Genomic DNA, 24,974 nt, shown 5'->3' with positions numbered 1-24,974 from the left:
CTCAAAAGTAGAAAAGGAGATGCCATAATTCAATTATTCCTTCAAATTAATAATTTGTTGATCAGTGTAATTCTATATTTCATCGTTCTGACCTTTTCATCGTTCTAATCTTTTAATTGTTCTAATTTTTTATTGTTCTCATCTAATTTTCTAATGTGAAATATTTTGAATTATAAAAAAAGAACAATTATAAATATAATTTATCAAAACGACAATAATAAAAATATTGATTGTTATTCATAAATAGTCCAATGTCGCAATCGCAAAATCACAAAATCGCAAAACTGCTTGCTTTGCGATTTCTTATTCGAGATATATCGATGATATGACCGATCAGGGCATCATCATCTAAAGTACACGTGCCCTTTAAATTACATTCAATCAGAATGCGTAATTTTTTGTACGCTTGTTTCTCAACCAAAATAGGTTTATCTCAATTGCAGTCTTGTACAAAGCAAGTACGTGATAATAGATGGACGTTTAACGCATTGTTATAGATCAGAGGTGCCGCTTATTAGCCAAAAACAATGCGTGTTTCCGTAAATTTTCTAAATTTTAGATACAGACATTCCGACGTCTACCCGTCAAATTCGTTTCACTATACTTACTTCAGTAAACCCATTATAAATATGCATTTACTGACGCTTATGATTATAAAAGACAAAAAAATTAATCAAGAAAAGCTCACAAATCTGAAAAAGATTTTAGGTATGAACTTATCTTAAAAAAAATCTAACCGTGTTTAAACTTTAACGTCTAAAACTTTTGCACAAAGGCTATGCATAGTTTACTAGAATGGGTAATGTAAAGAGAAACAAATTTTCTTTATTTAGTTGAAGCTGCTATGATATAGTTTAAAGGTCGAATAAGTGATTTTCAGTGTTCTTTTCACCCCACTCTCAGATTATGCTTCCCACTTTAAGGCTCAAGTCAGAGAGTATTTCTTAATTTTGTCGGAAATGTCGAACTTATTTGCTTCGCTCTTTTTTTTCTCTTGAATTTGTGATTTTTTATTCGAGAAATTATTCTAAAAAAATTTGAAAATTTAAGCATCTAACTCTAGGTGGTTCCAGAGAAAAATTGTTTATTAAAATTTATCACAATGCAGTCTCTGCCCTCTCTTACCATAAAAAATAATTTCGTTCTTTTATCAACAATTTTATAAATGTTTTCTTTGTTTTGCTGAGAGTTAGTATCTAAGTGAATTTGAGATTGAGGAGTCTATAAGAGTTGCTTATATTGTAAAGAGAAGAAATGAAAAGCAACATTTTTTTTGCTTTTCATATCAAGTTAAGTTTTACTCAGCTCTTCGTTGATACTTCGTCAATGATGACTACAACTCAATGATGAATTGATAAATAGACAAAAGTACTTTAAAGTTATCATTAAAATCATCTGTTGTAGTTGGAAAAAGTAGCTGCGTAAATGGTCTATGTGGGCGAAATGAAATCATAGAGTTTCAATGGGTTGATTTTTATCTTTCCTCACTTATAAATGTAAAACATCTTGATATACTTGAACTCTCACTTAATCGTTTAAAGCTGATTGGTTTATTAGATATATAGGGCTAAACTGAAGAAAATTTTTACGAACGTCACTCAACTTTACTTCATTAATCGTATTAAAAGTAATCCCATATATACTACGAACACAAAAGTCAAACATTTAATTGCAATTTAACATTTAATCACTTATGTGTCTTATGTGTCTTTGCAAACTAGCATTTGTTGCTAATCTTTGTATAAACCGTTTTATTTTCATGAATTGTGGCGAAAAATGTTCATTACACCATGTAACAACATTTTTGTTTATGTTAATTTTTTAATGTTTCTTACATAATTTTTGTATGCTGATTTCAGTGGTACCATTGGTTTTTCTCTATCATCAAGATTTCCTGAGAAAAAGCATAAAGTATATTTCGGAGTTTTCGTATATGTGTAATGCAATTAAAACATATATATATGCTGATTTTAACTATATTCGTGTGTTTATTTTCAGTTTAACTAATTACAACTGTTACATGAAGTGGTGAATATGTCTAGTAGATCCTGCAAGCTTTGTCCTGACTCATTCTGTTATGTTTGTGGTTACTATATTAGTCCAACACAAGCTAAACATAAGATTGTCAGTGGTACAAAATTCTTTACTGCATATCATGCTTATTTTGGCATGGCTATGGGAGATCAGGACAAATCGTGGGCACCACACTACAGTTGTGGTAGCTGCAGATCAACTCTGGAAGGATGGCTGCGTGGAATCCGAAAGTCAATGCCCTTTGCGATTCCGAGAATATGGAGAGAACCGACGAACCATCATGATGACTGCTTTTTCTGCATTGTTGACATTTCAAAGTATAAAAAACCGAAAGATAGGCTGACTCTAGTTTATCCAAGTACACCATCTTCTATTGGACCAGTTCCACACAGTGATGAATTGCCTGTTCCTACTCCACCTCAATCCGAAGAAGCAGCTGCATATCATTCTGAAGTAGACTCACCGGATGAACTCAATGATGACTGTGATTTCAGGGAACCGAATGATTCACCTCATTTCCCTATCCAACAAGAACTTGATGACTTAGTACGAGATTTAGGTCTCACTAAATCAAATGCAGAACTTCTGACATCACGTTTGAAAGAATGGAATTTATTAGATCCAAGCTGCAGAACCTCGAAATACCGAAAAAGACATGAAACATTCGCATACTTTTATGTAGTATCAGAATCACTGTGCTATTGTCATGACGTTCGTGGTCTTTTCAATGACATTGGCATTGTTCACAATCCTGAAGAGTGGAGATTATTCATTGACAGCTCAACAAGAAGTCTAAAGGCAGTTTTGCTCCATAACGGAAACCGATTTCCTTCGATTCCAGTAGCTCATTCCGTTCATCTAAAGGAAGGCTATAAGAACGTGAAGTTGTTGCTTGAGAAAATCAACTACGACAGTTACAAGTGGGATGTATGTGGAGACTTTAAGATGCTAGCATTTCTTCTCGGTCTGCAAGGAGGATACACAAAGTACTCGTGTTTTCTTTGTTTATGGGATAGCAGGGCTGCAAACCAGCACTTCACAAGACGTGAGTGGCCAGTGAGAGAACATTTACAGCCTGGTTCGCACAATGTTATTAATCAATCTCTGATACCTGTTGAAAAGATCTTACTACCACCCCTTCACATTAAACTTGGTCTTATCAAACAATTTGTCAAAGCATTAAACCCAGATAGTGCAGCATTCCAGCATATTCGGCAGATGTTTCCAAAGGTGTCAGATGCAAAAATTTCAGCAGGTATATTCGTTGGTCCACAGATTAAAGTTATGTTGGCATGTAAGGAGCTTGAGGACAAAATGTCTGCTGTTGAAAAAGAAGCATGGACTGCATTTAGACATGTTGTTCATAGCTTTTTAGGCAACAATAAGAGTGATAACTACAAAGAGATAGTGGAAAACTTAATTGTACGGTACGCAGATATGAAATGCAGAATGTCAATAAAGCTGCATTACCTGCATTCACACTTGGAATTTTTCAGACCAAATTTGGGTGATGTGAGTGAAGAGCACGGGGAACGTTTCCATCAGGATATTCTTGCAATGGAGAAAAGATACCAGGGCAGATGGGATGCAGCTATGATGGGTGACTACATCTGGTGTTTGATACGCGATGACGAGAAACTTCATAAAAGAAAACCTCGTTCTACTGTTCACTTTTAGTGTTTTTTGAGATTGTGAGAGACTGTTACAATACAATATAATGTAACATGATTGCAAAACGATTTATATTAATTATATGTTTAATTGATTTTTTTTTTTTTTACGACCAAACGATTGATGCAATAAAAAATCCAATGTCATATTTAGACTCAGCATACTCAAATTAATTAAGAAACATCAAAAAACTTTGATAAACAGAAATTTTTTTTTTTTTGTTACATTGTGTTATAGATCAATGAAGAAGTCAATTTTATGGTAACAAAGATTTATAAAACTTTTGTGATTTTTACATCATTTAACACAGATATCTGATATAAGGTATTCTATGAGAAATTGGGACATGTAACCCACCTTCTCAGATTTTCTTCATATTTTGTATGAAGAAAATCTGATCATTAACATCACATAGATTACTTTGTAAAATTCCAGCAATGTAATCAAATGGGTTTTTAAGATATCGTTGTTTCAAAATCACCTATTTTGAGGGATTTTTTCGTATGGTGATAAGTTAATATTTTCAATGCAAGAAAAACTAAAAACTGCAAACAGAAGGGAAATGATTCAGGTTTTGACTTTGATCTCCAATTCAAGACCTTTAAATAAAGTAGCTGAAGTATTTAATACATCAACGTCAACCATAACTAAAGCAAGAAAACTTAAAGCTGAAAAGGGTATACTTGTACTATCAAAGAAAGCTAGTATTATTAAAAATAACTCACATCGGCAATTACCAGGTAAAAAGAATTTTCTAAGTGTATCCAAAAATAAAAATGTATCAAAACGATTCTTTGCAATATTAAAGAATTATATGCTGAATTTAAAGTGCAAAAGCCTCAGCCCAAAATAGGATTTTCCAAATTTGCTAAATTGAAGCCAAAATAGTGTATCTATGCTGGGTAAAAAGGAACCCATGCTTTATGTGTCTGGACGATACACCCGAATCTAAAGCTTCTGCTTAGTGCAGTTAAACTGGAGAAAAGTTACCATGAGTTTATTGAGATCATTGTTTGTAGGAGAGTTAAGGGAATGCATGGTCCATCGATGCAATAGTTGTCCTGGAATTCAGAGTGTTATCAATTATGTAACCTCAAAGTTATAACAAAATGAAAGACAACGTGAAGAGAATGTCGAAGTTTGTGAAAATAAAATAATTGAGTATAAACAGTCTACTACAACAGATAGAGCAGAGCTTTTAAGTTACGCATCTACAGTAGGTGAATTTACAGAAAGACTTTGTGAGTAGCTTGATACCATAACATCCCACTCTTATATTGGCAAAGCACAAGGTTAATACTTAAATAAAGTCATTGATACCCCAAATGAAGTTATTGCTTTGATTAATTTTTCAGAAAACTTTAAGTCAGAACCCTCCATCCTGTGAAAGTTGACCAACGTCTTTATATTTTATATCTGATTACTAAGCTCAAGATGTCGGATTTGTTTATTGTGTTATGAAAAGAACTGTCATATTTTTACAAGAAATGTTTCTCAATACAATAAAAATCCAGTTTTTTCTGATGGTTGTGGTGGTCAGTACAAAAATTGTAAGCATTTCTTTAATTTACGTTATCATGCTAAAGATTTTGGGTTGCAATTTGAATGGAATTTCTATGCGACATGACATTGAAAGTTACCATGTGATGGCATTGGTGAGACGGTTGAAAGACTTGTTTCCAATGCTAGTCTTCAACTACCAACTAACTTACAAATTCAGAATGCTGAAGAAATGTTTGATTTTTCTAAAGACAACATATCTGGGATTGACTTCGTGTTTTTATAGCAGAAGATATTTTTTCAGCCCGTAAATCTTTGGGTCCCCGATTCAATAATACAAAGACTTTACCTGGTACAAGAAGTTTCCATCAATTTATTCCACAGGATGCAACAAGCATAAATGTCAAAAGAGTCTTTGAGCAGGAGGAATTCAATTTAACATCCAACCTTACAGGCTCAATGCAATATCTCCAAGAAATTAGAGCCGGAAAAAATTATATCTGCAAATAAGATATGCTTAAGTGGGTCGGCTTGGTATTAGAAGTTCATGAAAACAATGAAGAGGTTCTTGTAAAATTCATGCATCCTCATTTACCCAACACTTTTTTTAATTGGCCTAGCGAGATGATTGTTGTTGGGTTCCTAAACCTCATATCCTAACTATGCTAAAAACACAGTAATTTTTAACAACAGGCCACACATACCAAATAAACACAGAAGATTTGCCTAAGGTCCATTCTTTCAAAAAATTCAGCCATAGTAGTAGTACATTATTGATAATGGATAAAATTCAAGAATTTCTAAAGTAGTATTTTCTAACACCTAAAGGTATTTTATAACTCAAATCTGTTTGATTGTTTATAAAAAAAACTCAAAAATCCTACCTCTTATCTTTTTAAAAAAAAATTCTTTAAGATATGTATTTTAAAAAAGAGTAAAAAAAGTTGACTAAATTAAAATGTACCTTGGTTCCCAGGCCACCTGTCTTGGTCTAATAAATTTTCCCAGATAGACTGTAGGTGAAATACGATTCTTATTTTTACTTTGTTCCTATTGCTTTTATGTAAAATAAAGATTGTATTCTCATTCCTCTTCTTCAAAACTATTAAGGTGAAAAATTTCTGCTTGATCAGATGTATGGTTTTACAATAACATGTAAAACAAAAACAACACGAAAACCAAGATAGCCGCCTTTGTGATTTTGGTGATCGTTTTGACAAAGTACGAAGAAAATCTGAGATGTGGGTTACATGACTAGAATATTCGTCCCACTTTCTCATGGAATACCTCATAAATAATTTATTTTACTTATTGTCGGATAAAAGTCTTTAGATAATTAACAATCTGAACTTGAACTTTATTCACAAACAAGTTTCACGGTCATCTCAAATAGAGCTAAACAATTTTTGTTCCGATTGACGAATTTTATAGAATAAAATGCTATTGGATGCAAGGTGCATTTAGTTTTCCTTCAATGCTAAATCTGAGTTTCATTTGGAGCAACAAATACAAAGTTTTCTGCAAATCAAGTAACGGTGTTTCAGAATCTTTTTTTAATTTTTCTTTCATTTTTTTAAAATTCTTTGTTTGAAACTTGGCAATGTTGTGTGACGTAAACTTATCAATAGCCTCACACAAATCATGCACTCATTGTTATTTACGTTGCATATAAGCTTTAAAATCAATACAACTCGTTAAGGTTCCCTTGAACATGAGGTTTTTGCATTTGCTGGTTTATGAGAATATAACTTGTCGCTTTTTTCTTTTTTTCTGCCATAAGGATAAAATGGCTTCTGGAATTTTATTCAAGATTTGAGCAAGGTATATTTTGGCTATATTGACGTGGAATTACCCCTATAAAAATTTAATTTACTTTATATTAAATATAATTTCTAAAAATCGAGGCAAAAGTTTGAGACATTATTCCAAATTATCGATTTCCCGATGTGAATTCTTGTCAAATAATTATTTCTTTTATCATTTGCAAATTCAAATACTGTTTCAAGTGACAGATGAAAGTTATAATCTTGCAGTTTCTATTCTTTTTTTGTATATTCCTTAATTTTTTCAATTCATTTGTTTAATTGTAATTTAAAATGATATTTTTTAATTTAATTGTCAAACTGTTAACTTGTACAATTTAAATATCTTGTTTGAAAAACAATAATTTTTAAATTGTACAATTTAAAAATTATTGTTTTTCAAATAAGATATTAAAAATATCACGTCAGCATTTCAGTTTAAAAATAAAACAAAAAATGACGAAAGTCTACGTTTTCTTTACTCCCGCAAAAACTTTCCACACAAAAACATTTTAAAATGCAACTTGAAAAATAAGAGTAAATTTTTTTTTCGTAGGAAAAAATCTTTTTTTGAAATAAAGTTTTTCTTAAATTTTTTTGTCGGATAGTGATCACACAATAACTCTACTGACTTTCTGGCGGCCAATCAAATGTTCGTAATATATCGCACTTTCCTCTGGCCCTAACCTCCGATATACCGTAGGGATTTGATTTATTTGTTGCTGATTTCCAGCCAATCATTCGCGAATTTGTTTTCGGGAACGTTTTTTCCCTGTCGTTGAGTTGAACTTGATCTTTTATTGTCATTACTTTTTCCACTTTTTGAATCTAGAGATGTTTTATAAATCAAGAATTCGTCAAATATCCCGAATAAAAAGAGAATTTATAATAACAAGTATTTAAAATTGAGTTCTTTGCAGACCACGTGACTGGTATTTTATTTCACATTATTGGACTTTCATTTTAAATGGTACATTTATATATAGATTTATATATAGTTTTATATATTTGGAGAATGTTATGCAACAACGCAGTTAAGCGACATTTTTTTAAACGAGTTAAGCACGTACTTTGTTGAGTAAATTGCTATTTTACAACAAGCTTAAAGTTTTTCATTTTCTTATTAAACTGCCTCCTTGCGCATAAAATTTTAAACCGCGTTGGGTTTTCTAACTGCTGTCCTAGATTGCTTTTAAGTAAAAATTACTTTAGCAACTGCAGCAACAATATTACTGTAGTAACTGCAACAACAGTTCTGTTAGTTTTTAAAAAACAAACATTTTCCAACAGTCTTCTTGGTTAAGCTATTTTTTCGAAATGTGTTTTTCAGAATGCAGACGGTTCGGAAAGAAATTTCTTGTCAAATTGGCAAGAAGAAAAAAAAGAGGATGCATGAGAATTCTCTGATTTGTCTGATGATGAAAATCATCATGAAGTATCATCAAATAAATCTAAATAAGTCAGAACCCTCCACATTGTTAATGAAGAGTGAATTTTATAAAATCAAAGCACATAAACTGTTGGATTACACTATCTATTTATGGTTAATATTTGCTTAAATACTTTAACAAAATTATTCCTTTATCGACTAACAAATAAAAGCTGACCTCTTTATCTATATCCGACAGGTATCCCCATTTTTGTGGCCAATGTTTTTGCGCCGTGATTTCGCGATTGATATGATCTTTCCTGAAACAAGGAAAAAGGTAATAAAAATTCAAACCTTGTTAAAAACGAAAAACAAAAAATTTCTTTCAATACCGACTTTGGCACCTATTTGTGATTTTTTTCCTTTCAAATTATTTTCTTGTTGACTTGCAATCAATAGACCAGAAAACATTAAGCAAAAATTTATTAAAAGAACTGAGCACATCAACAAAAGAAGCATTTTAAGGGGGATACACTACATTCCATAATAAAACATAACCTTAAATTGAATCGGTTTTTTTTTAATGAGGTCATTTTTTCTTAGAAATTCATCCGACAATATATATATCGGATAACAGAAAAATCTAAAAAAGTTCAAGAAATTAAATTTTGATTAAAATGAAAAAAGTTAATAATGGTGTGATTCCTGTTCATTAGAGCTGTTTGAAAGTAAACGCAACTCTCTTTCTTCGTTTGGGACTGTTGTTAATTTGTGTCATCACACGAACTACGAATTTCAAAATTTCCTACTGAGAGTTATAAAAATAAATTGTTTATTGCATATGAATATTTGGAAATGCAGATTCGGTCCTGTAATATTTGTGATAATTGCAGATGTGAAAGCAAAGTTCTATTACTTTTTTGTTTACGTTGTATTCTTTGATCTGTTTCATTAATTGCTTGATAAAACTTCTTTGCTTTTAATGAGGAAATCCTCGTCAAATTCTATGGTTTGTGTTACTTAAACTTTATGCAGTATTACATTTCTTTTAAGAAAATACTACAATCTTAATTTCCGCAATTTATGTTGTTGCTGTTCATCTTTGTTGTTAACTGATCGATATTTAACCAGAGAAATGTTTTATAGCAAATTGGTCATTTTCATTGGCATCAATTTTTATATTGAGAAGAAAAAGTTACGTAATATTAAAAGATCGACCAAAAAAGTAATTTGAAAACTCGATCTTCAAAAAAAAATACTACGATACATAAATCAGATGTTAAAAAGCTTATTTTTGAAGTAAACTACGGAACAGATTCCAATCTCAATTTTATACAAAAAAAAATAGCTTTGTTGACATGTTCAATTAATGAAGCTTGGATAATTGTGTCGCCGTTGGTTTGGTTCTTTGTTTTTTACCAGTTGCTACTCTGTAACTACTTTTAAGACAATTTCACTTAATCATAGATCCTAAGTGACAGGTTTTTTTTTTGTAGCAATACTTGTACAGGTTTCTTTAGTTTAACCATTTATTTCAAAGTGAAACAATATGCAAAAAATATATAAATATTCATCTAAAAAAATTTCTTTTTTTAACAGATAAATTTATATTTTATTACCAAATTTCGTCGTGGTGAACAGCGTTAAGGGACTTTCCTTGCTTTCTACCGTCAATACTCATAATTCTCTTTTTTTAAAATGACGTCAAGTTGCTTGAAGACAAGATTGAACTGTGTTAATAGAATATCCAGGCGCTCATGAGATCTGTTTACTGCGAACCTGCGTTCGATGAGAACGGAGTGTCGTTGGCTCTTAGTTGGAACGTTGAGGATGTTGGGCTATGGGTTCGAGAAGTTCTTCAATATCCGCAGTACGAAGAATGCTTTATCTGCAATGGTATAAATGGTCGAAAATTAATTATCGTTGATGCTTCAATATTGCCTCGTATCGGTGTAACGAATTTCTTACATATAAAGGTTTGAGTTGCTTTATTTTAATTTTAATATTAGAAGACTGATTTAAACGTTGAACGATTTGTGTTTTAAGCAAAATTCTTTTTCTTGGCTTCTTTTTTTTTTCGTGCAAAGAATAGAATTTTTTTTGCGCGAAAAATAAATATTAGTTTAAGTTAACAAAATTTTTAATAAACAACATTACGATAACATTACAACAATAAAACCAAAAATAAATTTAAAAAACAAAAACATTTTTAAATATATATGTCAGAAAGAGAATTTTATCCATTACCATTTTGTCCTCGTCTGATTTAGTCAAGAACCCAATAAAGTCACTAACAAAGTCAGTTAAGTTTGGAAACCACAATTTTTATTGTAGTATTTAAATTGCAAAATAACAAAAAAAAGCCAAAGATTGGTTTAAAGAACTTCATATTTTTAACTTGGATTATTACAAAGTATGTGTAATAAAAATAGTAAAGATGTTCATACAATCTTTAAACTTTATTAGGATATTGCTTTAAAGATACGTGGTCTCTTGGGTATTGAAGAACCTTACTGGAACCGCACTATAACTATACCACCTCGAGATCCAATTGCTCACTTTTTGGAAAGAAAATCTGTGACAGGAAAAGATTCTGATCATCTCACATTTTCGGAGCATCTGCGCTATCTAAAGAAATTTGATGAGCACAAATAATTAGCAACGAAAAAGTTTTTTTAAAGTATAAATTTTTTTATCTTAATTTAGAAAGTATTTTCTTGATCCGAACAATGAAAATAAGATTTTTAAAAATGCTTCCAAAAAGGGCAAATATTTTAAATGGGCAAATATTTTAAATTCATAAAAAAAGATTTAGCTTTATCAGAATATAAATGTCTGGAAGTTGAATATCAACTTAAGTTGATTTGAGAGAACCAAAAAAAAACCAAAGAAAGTATTAAATAATAGTTCAGAAGTTGTAGTAATCTTCAAAACGAAAAAATTACAACTCTGTATGGTACTTAAAGTTTCATACCTTGCAGCAATTATCAGTCATGAAATACATAGTTGCAATTTTTTCGTTTTGTATATACAGTGGTGGAAAAAATAATAAATACACTATCTAAACATTTAGAAAAATGCTTTTTATTCACAGCAATTGATGTTAACTGATATTAATTTTTATGTCTTTATAAACTTTATTGCTAAAAACTATATTTTAAAAAAATTATGAATTGTTTTTCAATTTTTCTAATGTTACCAACAATTTTGTTTAAAGTAGACAGAAATTTACTGGAAAAAATGATAAATACAGAAATGATTAATCTTTTTGTTTTCTTTAATTTTCAACTGTTATTATAATATTGAGCACTCTCATACGAGCATGAGACTTTTTACATAATATTGAGCACTCTCATACAAGCATGAGACTTTTTATTTTAAAATAATACAGTTCGAAACAACAATATATATATACACACACACACACACACACACACACACACACACACACACACACACACACACACACACACACACACACACACACACACACACACACACACACACACACACACATATATACACATAGTTAAAAATTATCAAAACAGCATATGGAGATCCTTAAAATAATCATGGGTCTTGAGTGACCTCTAAACTTTCATCATAAACCAATTTTTTAAACTTTGTGTTATTTTATCATATGGAACATACTTAAAGGGTGTGCAAAAAAGTGTGTCAAAAATGTGAAAAAAGGCTACATACAATTGCAGATAGTTTATCACAAACTTTGCAATAAGAAAAGATTTCCGAACTCCACGGAAAGGAATTAGCAGGCTTAACAGCTAAAACTTTACAAGGAATAACGAATGATTGATGATTCCAACTTGATTTCAAAAAATAACAGCTGACGGTTTTTTATAAAACTGTCAAAAAGTCAGCTAGCAAAATTTTTATCATTTTAACATCCGTAATTCGAAGAGAATGTAAGAGGCAGAACTATTCATCCTCAAAATTTTTTTCCATGTTCTTCAAAAATCTGATCATTACTAAACGAATTATAACGAAGCAATTAATACTGTTAAACCGATTGGTGAGCAGCTGCTTTTAAAAACAAGAAAAAAAGGAATTTTTTCAGATGAAATAAAACCCTTGAAAATTTTAAGGCCGATTCAAATTGACTCCAGTTCATTAATAGCAGAACTTGAGTTCTTTACTGTTTTGTGAATTGACATTTTTATGTGGTGCTTTGCGCAATATAAGTGTAGTATTTTAAGCCAAAATGATTTGAGTTAGCTCAACAGTAGTCAGCAAGCAAAGATAGGCCTCATTTTTTTAAGTATCTTTTCTTCATACAGCTACTATCTTAGAAAAAGCGATTGCTTTTATTACTTTTCTCCTGGGAAAAATTTTGATGCAAATGAGGGTAATGTATCTACAATGAAATATTGCAGTCTAAATTTTTTTTATACCTCTAATAAATGCTCTATCAATCTTTAATAGTGCTGTGACTTTTGATTGCCTTGAAGCTCCATTTTAAAATGTTATTTACACAGCAAGCTATTTATGACCTAATTCACTTATAGATAGAAACGTGGCTGTAAGGTATTAAAATCCGTCACTTTTTTCATGGCCTAACAAAATTTTTTGGATGGCAAAGCTTGATCATCAAGGGATTTGTGTTCGATGCTCAGGAAATGGTGCTCCCTCGTTTTACTGCCCTAAATTCACCCAATGTGCATGTAATTTGTAAAGCTAGTTTAGAGTCCTAGCAAAGTTTGCGGCTGTAACAGCATCTAAAATACTTTTAGTTAGCCTCAGAAAGATCAGTAAATTTCAATTTTTTTCTATAAAAAAATGTTTATAACCTCTTCATTAGCATAGCTATTGGTATTAAAAAATGTTTGTTTTCACTGTTAAGTAAAAATGCTCTTAGACAACACTAGGCTATCAAAGGTTCCATCAATGAAAAACCACCAACTGTCTGGATTATGTGCTGTATAAACGCTTTGATGACATTATAGGAACATATTGTTCTGCTTCTTGTAGGATGGAAGAAAATAAGGTTGTCGCGTTTGAACTATTGTAATTCATGCGATAATTTTACTACAGTCAGAACTACGTATTTCTGATTGCTTCTTGCTAATCTTCAAGTCTTCGTATATTTGACTGACTACCATTATTTAAAAATGGAATAAAGAATGCCCTAAAATTTCGGATATTTTCTGCAGGTGCTGCATTTAGAAACAGTGATATAAAGAGTTTCACAACTGTCGTCTTGAGCAGCAGTTGTACAAGTGATAAATGAAAATGAAAATGGAATCTGGTTCATTCATTTGAGCTTCTGATTGAACTTTAGACTTCAAGTTTGGTTATTGTTAATTGACTTCTTACGTTAGGTAGACCAAAAAAGTATCCCATGATTCTTCTGTTCTCGCCATCCCATTATTCTTCTTTTCTTGCCAACCATCTGGATAGCAAAAAACAATAATAATCAAAATAAAATCTCTTTTTTCCTGCCAAAACTGAAAAATATACATATATAATTTACATAATTAATATGTATATTTAATTCTTTATATATCTCACTGTATACGTAAGAAAATGAGAAACTGGACGATAGGTTAACCTGCTAATGACATGTGCTTTATATATCTCACTGTATACGTAAGAAAATGAGAAACTAGACGATAGGTTAACCTGCTAATGACGTGCTTTATTCATGAAAAAAAAAAGGAAATATTGTTTATAACATTTATCACTTAAAGAAGCTTATGCGACTTTTCAACAGTTTCTTACTGCGAAAAGTTCAATGCATGCTAAAAATAAATTTTTATTTTTAATTTCATTTTGCATAGCAAAGTAGTTTGAAATATTAAACTCGTCTCAAACGCACTGTTAGAAATTATACAGAAAATTGTTTTCGTAACGCTCGGCTGATTTGCCAAAGATTTGTTTCTCGGTACTAGATTAAATATCATGCTTTCGGAGACGGATTTATTTAATTAAGAAATGTCGAACGAAAGGTAACATAACAGCGCATTTCATTAACTACACCTAACGATAAACTTACACTAACAATATTCGATGTGTTCATTGACCTTCTTCTTAAAAGAACGTAAAGTGCTTTAGATTTTCCGAAATCGGTAGCTCTGTTATGTAATTGTAAGAAGTGAAATGTTAGTACGCATTTTAATGGCTCTGTTCTGAGATGGAAGTAAGTGGCAACTTTGCATTGGCAGTGAGACAGTTTAGAGACGTTCTATTGTGGATTGTGCTATTTTTTACCATTCTCTATTTGCTTGATTTGAATGTAAACTCAAATGGCGGAGGGTATTTAGTTGTAAAAAAACCTTCGGAGAAAGTATCGTGTCAATCGGTCCGCAAGCTGCAAGAACGAGAAAACTCATTATCAAACGTAAATAGTAGCTTACTGCTAGAGGTCCAAGAACTTAGGCAAAAAGTGGCCATGTACGAAAGACTAAATAGGCTTTTAGAGTTTAATTCTTGGATGAGTCAGCATGGTAGCAAAACGCGGCAAAATATCTTGATTTTGTCGAGTGAATATTGTGGCAGCTCTCTCCTTGGCGAGTTATTTAACCAGAACCCTCAGATATTTTACTTACATGAGCCGTTAAAGGCTCTTGATTATTACAAAGATAATCGACCTCCTGATGTTTATGATTCGATGGTAACAAATCAAATTGATGGAATATTTCAATGTAAATTCGACGAGTTGTCGTATTATACAAATTATATGTCTTTTCAATATAGTTCTTTGAAAAGTAGGCTCGCTAGCCGAGCATTATCAACACCGCCATTATGTCCGGAAGCGAATTCGAGATCATTTTATAGTATTCGTATGTGTACTCCGTTAAAACCAAAGACTACTTCCGCAATTTGCAAATTACATCAACATACGGTTTTAAAAACGGTACAATTTACAGACGTGCATAAACTATCATACTTAATGGACAAAGATGGGTCTGACTATTTGTTAAAAGTAGTGCATTTGGTTCGTGATCCACGTGCAATTGTTTTTACTCATTTTCAAAGAAACTTTAGTGCTTCGAATTCTTCAGCGAACCTGAAAGAATATTCGACAAAACTCTGTTCACAAATGTTGCGTAATATAAAATATGCAATAACGGCACCGCCTTGGCTTCAAGGAAAATATACATTGCTTCGATATGAAGATCTTGGTACCAATCCTCATCAGATAGCAGAGTTGGTGTACAAATTTGCAGGCGTTCCAATCGTATCACAAGTTCGGATGTGGCTCGACAAACTCGCAGACGGAGGCGCTACACAGAGACCGACACAGTTTGGCTCATCTACATCTGGTTCTGTCGAAGAGTTTAACGCAAAGAATCTCACCCAATCCGTTCATAGCTGGCGAACTCAATTGCAGTACCAAACAGTTAGAGCTATTGAAACTGAATGCTATGAAGTGATGAACTTGTTGGGGTATAAAGTTGTTGATGACGAAGAGGAATTGACGGCATTAAATCTCTCTTTGGTCGATTGAGAAATCGGTGTTGGTATCTTTGGTCGATTGATTGTATCTTTGGTCGAACTCGGTGTTGCCATTTTTGTTGATTGAGAACTCAGTCTTGGAGTCTCTTTAAAATTTTCTGGGAAATTGGAGAATGCTATTTGCAATGAACAAAAGTTTCAGAAAAGCTTAGTTAAAGAGAGGCAATTATATAGTATGCTGTAACTGATTGCTCGTCTTTATTGCGTTATAAACAACTTATCAAAAAAAATTTTAAACCGTTTCAAAAGCGCCAAAAGTAACGAACGTGGTGTTGACACCAGGTTTCTTTTTTTTTTTTTTTTTTTTTTTTTTTTTTTTTACATTAGATAAAGTGTTTATATAAAGTTTATTATTGAACTATTTTTATATAAAATTTCTTTAGTACATCCTTGATAAATCAAGCTTTTTATATCCAAGTTTCTTTTTAAAGACCATAAAGACCATAAATATCTGCAGATCGGATTTACGAAATTACGTTCTCGAAAAATCAGTTTAACCCTTTAGCGCCCACCAGGGCTTAAAATTTTCAAAAAACTCCAAAAACTTCAAAAAGCAATTGTTTTAGGGCCTAGATTATGAATTAAAAAATAAAATTTTAAAATTTCACTAGCAAACCCAATTTTGTCATTGTAGCATATGTGATACATATAAATTCAGATAGCATTTTGTGATAGTTTCAAAAAGAGGAAACTCTCTTAAATACTTCTAAAACTTACATGTGTTATTAATTTAAAATAAAATAAACAAATAAGCTTTAATATTCGTAAAAAAAACAGGAAAAAACTCTCTTTGAAAATACCTTGTCTGACAGCAATCATCCGATTTTTAAAAAGACAATTTTGATGTGTTTTTAAGTCTTGATTATCTAATTATATTAACCTAGCTAAATCAGATCAACAAAAATATGTTGTAAATATGCTACAAAAGGTGTTTTTGAGATCACTGTGTTGACAGGATGGCCATAAAAGGTTTCTGAAGTTATGTAGCAGATCTGCTACACGGGCGCTAAAGGGTTAAATTCTTCAAACTTCGATTCATAAAACTCGAAAAACATAAAATTACTTTAAACTTTGTTTGCAAACTCTGATGTTGATATTTTGGTTCAACATTCAATATTCTTATTTCTAAGCGGGTTCTTCACGTTTTAACTTACATTTTTCATGTATTGAGGTAGATGTTATGTAGCGTTTACATTACCATAATGGCAGTATTGTATATTTTCACGTGACTTATACGCTCATAGTGGGCTAGATTTAAATTTAAGTGGACAAAATCCATAATATTTTTCATTGAGTTGCTATTACGTTTGTTTTTGGTGTATAAACTAATTTGATGACGAGGGTTGTAATGGTGACATTATTTTTTATATATGTAATATGTGGAAGTCATTAAATCATTACATGTATGCAAAAATGATACTTTTCTAAAAAAAAAAATCAAGCACAATATAAATAATCAGTTATTACTTTTCTGAGTAACATTAGTTATTTTAAAAGAATCTAATAGCTGGGATTAATTTATGGAACCATTTCGTAATTTTTTTTTCATAATGCGCAGACACTTTATTATAGTTAAAAATTCTGTTTTTTCGCACGTCGGATATAGCTTTTGCCCTTATTACAAATGGCGGATTCAATTTCTAAACAAAAAAGCGGCTTCACTTTTCGTCTAATAAAATCCCGCAAGTTAGACATCTAGTATATATAATATATCATTGGTTTTTATCGGCTTCGATTAAATCGAGTAAAAGTCGACTTGTCGAAAGTCAAAATTTGTCGACTTTGAAAAATCGAATAGTCGATTTAATCGACTATGGGTTTTTTATTAATCGTCTAAAAGTCGATTTAATCGAGTAATCATCCTGAAATCATGCCAGCGAATAAATTTATAACTGCATTGATAAAAAAAAGTGTCACTTGCATCAGTTTTACAAAAACATCGTACGCCAAATGTAATTGTCGTGACCACATTGAGACCATCGTCGTAAAACACACAATTTTTAAATAGAAAAAATGTAAGAATAATACTGAGCTATCAAAAGAGGTATGGAAAATAAGAAACGAATTATAATTAAGTTGAAAATTATAAAGCGCAATAAATCCAAAAACCCGACCACAAGAAGTTGCAAGTTCTGTTTTATTGAAAAATACGAGATCATAATGTTCAAGAAAGGAAATTTACTGAGCAGATTGAACGAAATGATTTCCAAATGCAGATTCAAAAGCAAATTTTTTTCTTTCCCAATTTGTCACAGGAGATTCGGCAAATATTTCGTACATACATACATACATACATACATACATACATACATACATACATACATACATACATACATACATACATACATACATACATACATACATACATACATACATACATACATACATACATACATACATACATACATACATACATACATACATACATACATACATACATACATACATACATACATACATACATACATACATACATACATACATACATACATACATACATACATACATACATACATACATACATACATACATACATACATACATACATACATACATACATACATACATACATACATACATACATACATACATACATACATACATACATACATACATACATACATACATACATACATACATACATACATACATACATACATACATACATACATACATACATACATACATACATACATACATACATACATACATACATACATACATACATACATACATACATACATACATACATACATACATACATACATACATACGTACATATTTTACTACTGCTACTACTATATTACCAATAATAATAATAATTATAACATTAATAGTTATAACATTAATAATAATAATAATAATAATAATAATAATAATAATAATAATAATAATAATAATAATAATAATAATAATAATAATAATAATAATAATAATAATAATATTAATAATAATAATAATAATAATAATAATAATAATAATAATAATAATAATAATAATAATAATAATAATAATAATAATAATAATAATAATAATAATAATAATAATAATAATAATAAAAATGCATCCTTTTTTACTACATTATTATTGGAACAACTGCGTTATGCCTACTGTATAATATATATGAATGAGTTCTTGCTTTTAAAAGTTTGTGAAGTAAATATTAAATTAAAGTCAAAAGTTTCAATGACCTGTCTTAAAACAATCTTATCCTAAAAATATATTTTTTGAAAATGTTAAAAATGTAGCGGTAGTTATGATTTAAGTTTTTAGCACACGTTTTATCAACATGATATCATATCAGAATGATTCGCCATAAAAATCCACCAAAAAGGGGGGGAAGGAAAACATTACCAAGAATTTTGTGTACAACTATCGCGAATGAAAACAACTAATGTCTGCAGTATACTCCCGTATTCAAACAATTTGTTACTATTAAGTTACTTTTCGGACTTATTTGGGTAGTTAAAAAGTAATCGAAAGTGTGAGGTCGCAGGGAGTTCACAAGCAACCCATGTAAATAAGAGTCAAAAAAAAAAAAAAAAGAAAAAAAGAATTTTGCGGCAAAGATTAAAAAACATTTTTAATCAGCCAGAAACATTTTCTTGTTTTTTCAATACAGTTGTTTGTATCTGTAAGACAAACAACCAGTTAATTGGTAACTTTGCATAAAACCGGTAATAATAATAAAATGATTTGCATATCGGTTAGACAAATATTTGCCGATTAGAATCTGTAAATGACACTTTTAAATCGTCGGTTTGAGGGTTTTGATGATTTAATTTTAGTAGATTCAACGTCGCTTAACAAATAAATTGAAATTATATAAAGTAAGATGTCAGTTTATCAAATAAGGTCTCCTCTACTCTCCCTCACCCAATGCTTGCACATACCAACCCCTATTATTCCCCCTTAAAAAAAAAGATTTTCCAGTTGTTATCTCACTAAGAAAGAAAAAATTTTTTTTATGAATTTTATTCAGAAAACTTTCTAGAACTTCAAATTGTTGATGTAGAAGAAAAAAACTTTGGAAGAAGCTAAAAGTTCAACATTTTGTAAACTGTATACAAAAACTCGCTACTCCTGATATCAAATTTAAAAAAATTTTAAAAAGCTTTAAAAGAACAAAAAATACACGGAAATTAAGATAAACAGAATATTTGATATCAGCGGAAAATGTTGGATTGGAAAATATAGACCTTTAGGTAAAAAAAAAAAAGTTTCAAAGACCGCAAAGCGTTGGACCCAATCAACTGATTTACAAGATATTTTTTCTCGCCAATATGCAAATGTTGAGTTGTGTGCAAAGGTTAATGACGCCGATTTGTAAACAGATAACACGTGAGCAATCTAAATCAATAAGCTAATGCCTAATCAAGTCGATCAGTGAGGTTTACTTGGTCGATGTAAAGTAAAACTGTTATACAGCTTGGAATGACTTCTTTTCTTATGGAAAATATACTAAAAGAAGAATGTAATGCAAAAAAGTACAGCTTAAAAAGCTCCCGGCAGAAAGAATTGAAGTTAGAGATTCGGAATATTCCACAAAATTTCAGATCTGAATATATAACAAAATCTCAAGAAAATATTTCATTAGCTGAACATATTTGCATTTCATGTTCGTGTCTCTTGTGTCACAGACAGTTAAACTCTCGCCCAATTAAATTGCATACGGAAATTTGTTCAGAGCCACGCCAACAAGGTAAGCAATATATATATATGTATATATATATATGCAAAATTATCAAATAAACAAGAGAAACCATTTTTAAACGCAACTAAAATGTTTTTTTTTGTTGTTGATGTTTCTTTTTTGTTTTTTTTTGTTTTTGTTTTTTTTTTTTCGTTTTACTTTTTGTTTGTTTTTCTGGCAATTTTAGAGTACCACGAGCCTCCTTTTCTTTATCGTGCCGCCCCTCAATTTATTTTAAACATGTATAGATCATCCAAAAATAACTCGTATAGCGCTGCACATCTTTTTAAAAGAAGACACAGAACAATTTTTTCTGATGACCAGTTACACCTGTTGGAGAGTCTGTTTAACAGAACTCATTACCCTGATGTTCTTGTGAGAGAAGAAATAGCAGGATTGATAAATTTGACAGAAGAGAAGGTCGAGGTGAGGCTTTTGCTGATAATATTTTTAAAAGTTTTCAAAATTTTTCTTCAAAAATTCATGTTTCGGGAAAAAATTTCAAGTTTTGACGAAAGAAAATTCTAATCCACTACTTTTTTTCTAATAGTAGTTATGACGTAATAAGCTTTAACAAAAAATTGTTTTTATTTAATTCGGCGTTCCTCTTTTCGTCCATTTCAAATTCAGAGAAAAATATCAGTTCAATGATTTAAAACATTGCGAATAACAGATATTCAGTGATAATAACATGATAACAATGATATTCAGTGGTATTAGTAGTAAATTTCTTTTAAAGAAGTTAATCGAATTAATGTTAAGGGCTTTTTAAATCGGTTTTATCTCGAAAATCTCAAACAAGAAAAAACTTTTAAGGGAATAAAGACATTTCTTCATATTTTTCTCTCATTTAATTTCTTGAATTGCGCTTTTATTTTGGTTCTACTTCAATTTTTATCTTTTGATTTACAGGTGTGGTTTAAAAATCGCAGAGCCAGATGGAGAAAGCAAAAAAAGGATTTATCAAGCAACTATTCAATTCATCCAGTCTCTCGGGGAAAATAAAAAAAGAGCAAAAAATGCATAAAATCTGTAAATAGTTCCAAAAAAAAAAATTTTTTTTTAGATATTGTATATTTACGATAATATATAGCAATTGCTAGAATACATTTCAATGCAAAACTTTTCCATTTTGTGCGTCATAGTATTGGCGAGCTCAAGCTCATGAACCTCTCATAATTACAGAAATGATTCTGCGCGTAGATTTTTCGCCAGGAAATCAGAAGTTGATACTAACCAATAGATTATGTCCAGACACACAAAGATTATATTCAGACACACAAAGATTATGTCTAGACACACAAAGATTGGTTTCTCGAATCTTTTTTTCACTCTCGCATTGATTTTTTATTGAAAAATTCAATAAAAAGTGACCTAAGTTTTTAATGATGATTTGTTTAAAAGAAAGTTTTGTATATACTTTTATGTTGATCGAGAGAACCTTATTCAATCACCTACTTGAAAATTTAAAATTCTGATAGGACTTCTTTTTTCTTGCAACAATTACGCAACATTGTTGTACGCAACATTGTCGTGTTCAAAGTATAACATTGTCGTGTTCAAAGTATAACATACGAATTCGAATCATTATAAGACCTTTTAAAATCACCATTAAAAATAAAAAAGCAACCTCAAAATAAACTCTCCTACCAAATCTACATTTCTATAGACAAGTTCAGCTAAAAAGCATTTCAACCTTATCATTTTTAACATCAAAAAATGAACCACTTTAATTAATCCATCAAAAAGAGTTTAAAAAGAGGAACGCACTTGATTCACTATATTACTTTCTTTTAGTTCAAGATAGCGTGAAACTGGTCTTCTCAATATTAACGCACTTTAGTTAGCGCAGCAGAGCGAACAAAACCAATACGAATTGCGTATGCTCAAATGACACGAGTTAGCTAAGAAGCACAATTGAGTATAATAATTGCTGTCACCGAGCGTGTCGGGCCGTGCAAGAAAAAAGTTGAAGTTTTAATGAAAAGGCAATCATACTGTCTTAGATATTGAATAATGACAAATCTAATACAGAACATTTTTATAAAATAAATAAAAGCAATTTAAACACTTATAATGAATCATCTCACAAAACCAGGGTCATATCTTCCAGAGCAGAGTTTTAAGTTCAAATCGCAAGATGAGTTAATAGAGGATAAGGACAACAATCTCTCTTATACGGCAATGATTGCTCAAGCAATAATGGTTTCTACGTGTAAACGTTTGACTTTATCAGAAATTTACGAGTATATGGCAAATACGTTTGAAATATTGAAAAAAAGAGGAACAGGTTGGCGCAATTGTGTGAGACATACTTTATCTTTAAATGAATGTTTTTTAAAATTGCATCGTCCTGAAAATGGACGCAGTTGCAATTGGACTGTTCACCCTGCATATTTTGAGGCTTTTTCAAAAGGTGATTACAGAAAAAGAAGAGCAAACAGAAAAAAATCTCGTGCTGTTTCATGGATAGACGATCGAAATTTAGCTTATACACAAACAATTGGTATTCCATACATGCGTGAGCCTGATATTCGTATGCGTGAGGATATGACTAGAGTACCTGTAAACGATCCACATGCTAACTCATTATGGCAGGGCTACGCTAACACGCCAGCTTTGAAACCCGAGCAATATCATTCAATTAATCAATTTCCATACGATAATAGAATAACCTCACTCCCACAAGGTAACTCTAATCTAAACACATCACCTTTTTCCTCACATAGCATGCATCCGTATCAACAGCATCCAGAAACTCAATACCCAATTCTTCAAACACACAATGAGCCCAGTGATGCTCCCCAAACTTCTCGCTACTCAAATACTCGTGCTAAAGACAGTCGTTCATACCAAAACCATATGGATTACTTGCAAGAGAATCCATCTTCACAGTATCCGCTTGATCCCCATTGCTTGACTAATTCAACATTTGGGACAAGAACGTACAGACAAGATTTCTTCTAAATGATTTACCTGCATACTAAACCAATAAACGTCCTCCGCTGGGTATTTTAACCGCAATTATACTATTGATGCGTGAAACAGTGGTCATATACGATTTGTAAGTCATACAACGAATTCGCATTAATGATTGAATTTTGAATGTAATAACATCAGAGAAAGTTTCATAACATAATAGTATAAATGATATTTTGTTAAGGTAATTTTTCGTTTTAATTTTTTTAATTATTTTGGAAAAAAGAAATTTTCATCCAAGAAAAATTTTCAACTCTAATTTTTCTTTTTTTTTTTTTTTTTTTTTTTTTACCTAAATTTTACCTTAGTTACCCTTGATTACTTTAAGTTTGTGGTCTTGATAATTACAAGTTTGTGGTCGTAACCTGATTATTACAAGTTTGTCATTATTATTACTGCGTAATTTTTCCAACCGAATTTTTTTGTTAACGTGTATAATTATAAAGCACTTAGAATTTTATAAGTTTTTAGCTTAAGTATTATTTTGTATAGATGATGTTAAAAGTCACTAAACTATTTTTACAACAAAAATTAACCCCCCTCTGTAATATTTTTAGATAAATTAAACTTTTAGTAGAATATTATTTAAATAAAACACGTTTATATTTTTATCGCTGTTAACTTTTTTTTCTCTATTACACGTTTTTTTTTTTTTTTTTTTTGTTTTTGGAAAAGAAAGGTGTCTGTAAGAAATTAGTACTAGAAGCCCCAGAATCTTAAAAAACTATTAGTACTAATTTATTTTTCGATAAGAAACTTATTTTGTAAAGAGTTCGAGGAATATTCCCTAATTTGTGTTCTGTTCAAGGACAAACCTGAGGATTACATTGAATGATATTTTGGTGGAATTCAAATAAAATTAGTTGATTAACTGTAAAATATTTTATCTTACTTGTTAACGTGTTTTCAAATTGCATTTTACTTACATTTTTTCTCTTTTGATAATCCGAAACTTAAGAAACTCTTAAGAAATTTTAAAAATTTAAAAAACACTAGAGTTGTAAGAAAGTACCCTCAAAATAAAAAACTTTCTACTACTAGCCCATTTGCTTGGTTTCTTACCAAAAAAATAAAAACAAAAAAAAAAAAAACGTGTGCCACGATACTTTCTCAATCTAAGAAAAAAAAAAAGTGAGCCCAATGACGGAGCCAGATTTATGATTTATCAGCTGGTTTCTTTAAAAAATCTATATTTAAATTAAAAACTTTAACAATATACAATAAAATCGAAACACAGCTAAGTACAACTATTTTGTTTTCTTTCATTTAAAGTTAACCTTGAAATTCTATAGTAATTCAACTATTGCAATGTGCATCTATCGGGTAATTGAAAGGATGGAGGGGCCCCCTTTCGGATTTGTAAGGTGTCATATTTTGAAATACTATTAAAAAGTTAAAATTTTTAATCTTCTAAACTTTACAAACTTTAATTAAGTCAACTTGGAACCCAATT

General features: G+C 30.6%; 5 protein-coding genes across 5 annotated transcripts; 4 read left to right on the top strand and 1 right to left on the bottom strand.

Annotated features, from left to right (window-relative positions):
• Positions 1 to 7,464: 7,464 nt before the first annotated feature.
• On the bottom strand, positions 7,465 to 10,203 carry LOC145183658 (ciliary microtubule inner protein 1-like). The gene is made up of 3 exons (XM_090084944.1): positions 9,996 to 10,203; positions 8,615 to 8,696; positions 7,465 to 7,835 (listed from the first exon to the last, which is right to left on the bottom strand). Exons 1-3 carry the CDS (start codon positions 10,055 to 10,057, stop codon positions 7,632 to 7,634), a joined length of 348 nt encoding a protein of 115 aa, XP_089941070.1. The 5' UTR covers positions 10,058 to 10,203; the 3' UTR covers positions 7,465 to 7,631.
• Positions 10,134 to 11,526, top strand: LOC145183657 (sterile alpha motif domain-containing protein 15-like). The gene is made up of 2 exons (XM_080059085.2): positions 10,134 to 10,352; positions 10,843 to 11,526. The coding sequence occupies exons 1-2, from the start codon at positions 10,134 to 10,136 to the stop codon at positions 11,029 to 11,031; spliced, it is 408 nt and encodes a 135-aa protein (XP_079915211.2). The 3' UTR covers positions 11,032 to 11,526.
• Positions 11,527 to 14,226: 2,700 nt separating this feature from the next.
• On the top strand, positions 14,227 to 16,033 carry LOC145182842 (carbohydrate sulfotransferase 6-like). Its single transcript, XM_080058098.2, has one exon. The coding sequence runs from the start codon at positions 14,525 to 14,527 to the stop codon at positions 15,839 to 15,841; it is 1,317 nt and encodes a 438-aa protein (XP_079914224.2). The 5' UTR covers positions 14,227 to 14,524; the 3' UTR covers positions 15,842 to 16,033.
• Positions 16,034 to 20,211: 4,178 nt separating this feature from the next.
• Positions 20,212 to 21,664, top strand: LOC149889587 (uncharacterized). The gene is made up of 3 exons (XM_090085944.1): positions 20,212 to 20,551; positions 20,730 to 20,968; positions 21,455 to 21,664. The coding sequence occupies exons 1-3, from the start codon at positions 20,284 to 20,286 to the stop codon at positions 21,545 to 21,547; spliced, it is 600 nt and encodes a 199-aa protein (XP_089942070.1). The 5' UTR covers positions 20,212 to 20,283; the 3' UTR covers positions 21,548 to 21,664.
• An 830-nt stretch (positions 21,665 to 22,494) lies between these two features.
• On the top strand, positions 22,495 to 24,034 carry LOC145182978 (forkhead box protein I2-like). Its single transcript, XM_080058270.2, has one exon. It carries the CDS (start codon positions 22,619 to 22,621, stop codon positions 23,507 to 23,509), a length of 891 nt encoding a protein of 296 aa, XP_079914396.2. The 5' UTR covers positions 22,495 to 22,618; the 3' UTR covers positions 23,510 to 24,034.
• The last annotated feature ends 940 nt before the right edge of the window (positions 24,035 to 24,974 follow it).

Source organism: Hydra viridissima, unplaced genomic scaffold (genome assembly GCF_058129835.1).
Source record: "Hydra viridissima isolate aposymbiotic clone 2 unplaced genomic scaffold, HvirCarnegie_v1 scaffold_4, whole genome shotgun sequence".
NCBI classification, from domain to species: Eukaryota; Metazoa; Cnidaria; class Hydrozoa; order Anthoathecata; family Hydridae; genus Hydra; species Hydra viridissima.
Note: the sequence above shows the minus strand (reverse complement) of the source record. Positions and strands in the feature narration are given on the sequence as shown.

Coding starts and splice junctions, on each gene's coding strand:
- LOC145183658 (XM_090084944.1), bottom strand. CDS start 10,057: ATGAGTATTGACGGTAGAAAGCAAGGAAAGTCCCTTAACGCTGTTCAC. Junction 8,697..9,995: donor GTTCACCACGACGAAATTTG/GTAATAAAATAT, acceptor TCCTTGTTTCAG/GAAAGATCATATCAATCGCG. Junction 7,836..8,614: donor TGTCGGATATAGATAAAGAG/GTCAGCTTTTAT, acceptor AAACATCTCTAG/ATTCAAAAAGTGGAAAAAGT.
- LOC145183657 (XM_080059085.2), top strand. CDS start 10,134: ATGAGATCTGTTTACTGCGAACCTGCGTTCGATGAGAACGGAGTGTCG. Junction 10,353..10,842: donor CGAATTTCTTACATATAAAG/GTTTGAGTTGCT, acceptor AAACTTTATTAG/GATATTGCTTTAAAGATACG.
- LOC149889587 (XM_090085944.1), top strand. CDS start 20,284: ATGACTTCTTTTCTTATGGAAAATATACTAAAAGAAGAATGTAATGCA. Junction 20,552..20,729: donor TTCAGAGCCACGCCAACAAG/GTAAGCAATATA, acceptor TGGCAATTTTAG/AGTACCACGAGCCTCCTTTT. Junction 20,969..21,454: donor TGACAGAAGAGAAGGTCGAG/GTGAGGCTTTTG, acceptor TTTGATTTACAG/GTGTGGTTTAAAAATCGCAG.
- LOC145182842 (XM_080058098.2), top strand. CDS start 14,525: ATGGAAGTAAGTGGCAACTTTGCATTGGCAGTGAGACAGTTTAGAGAC.
- LOC145182978 (XM_080058270.2), top strand. CDS start 22,619: ATGAATCATCTCACAAAACCAGGGTCATATCTTCCAGAGCAGAGTTTT.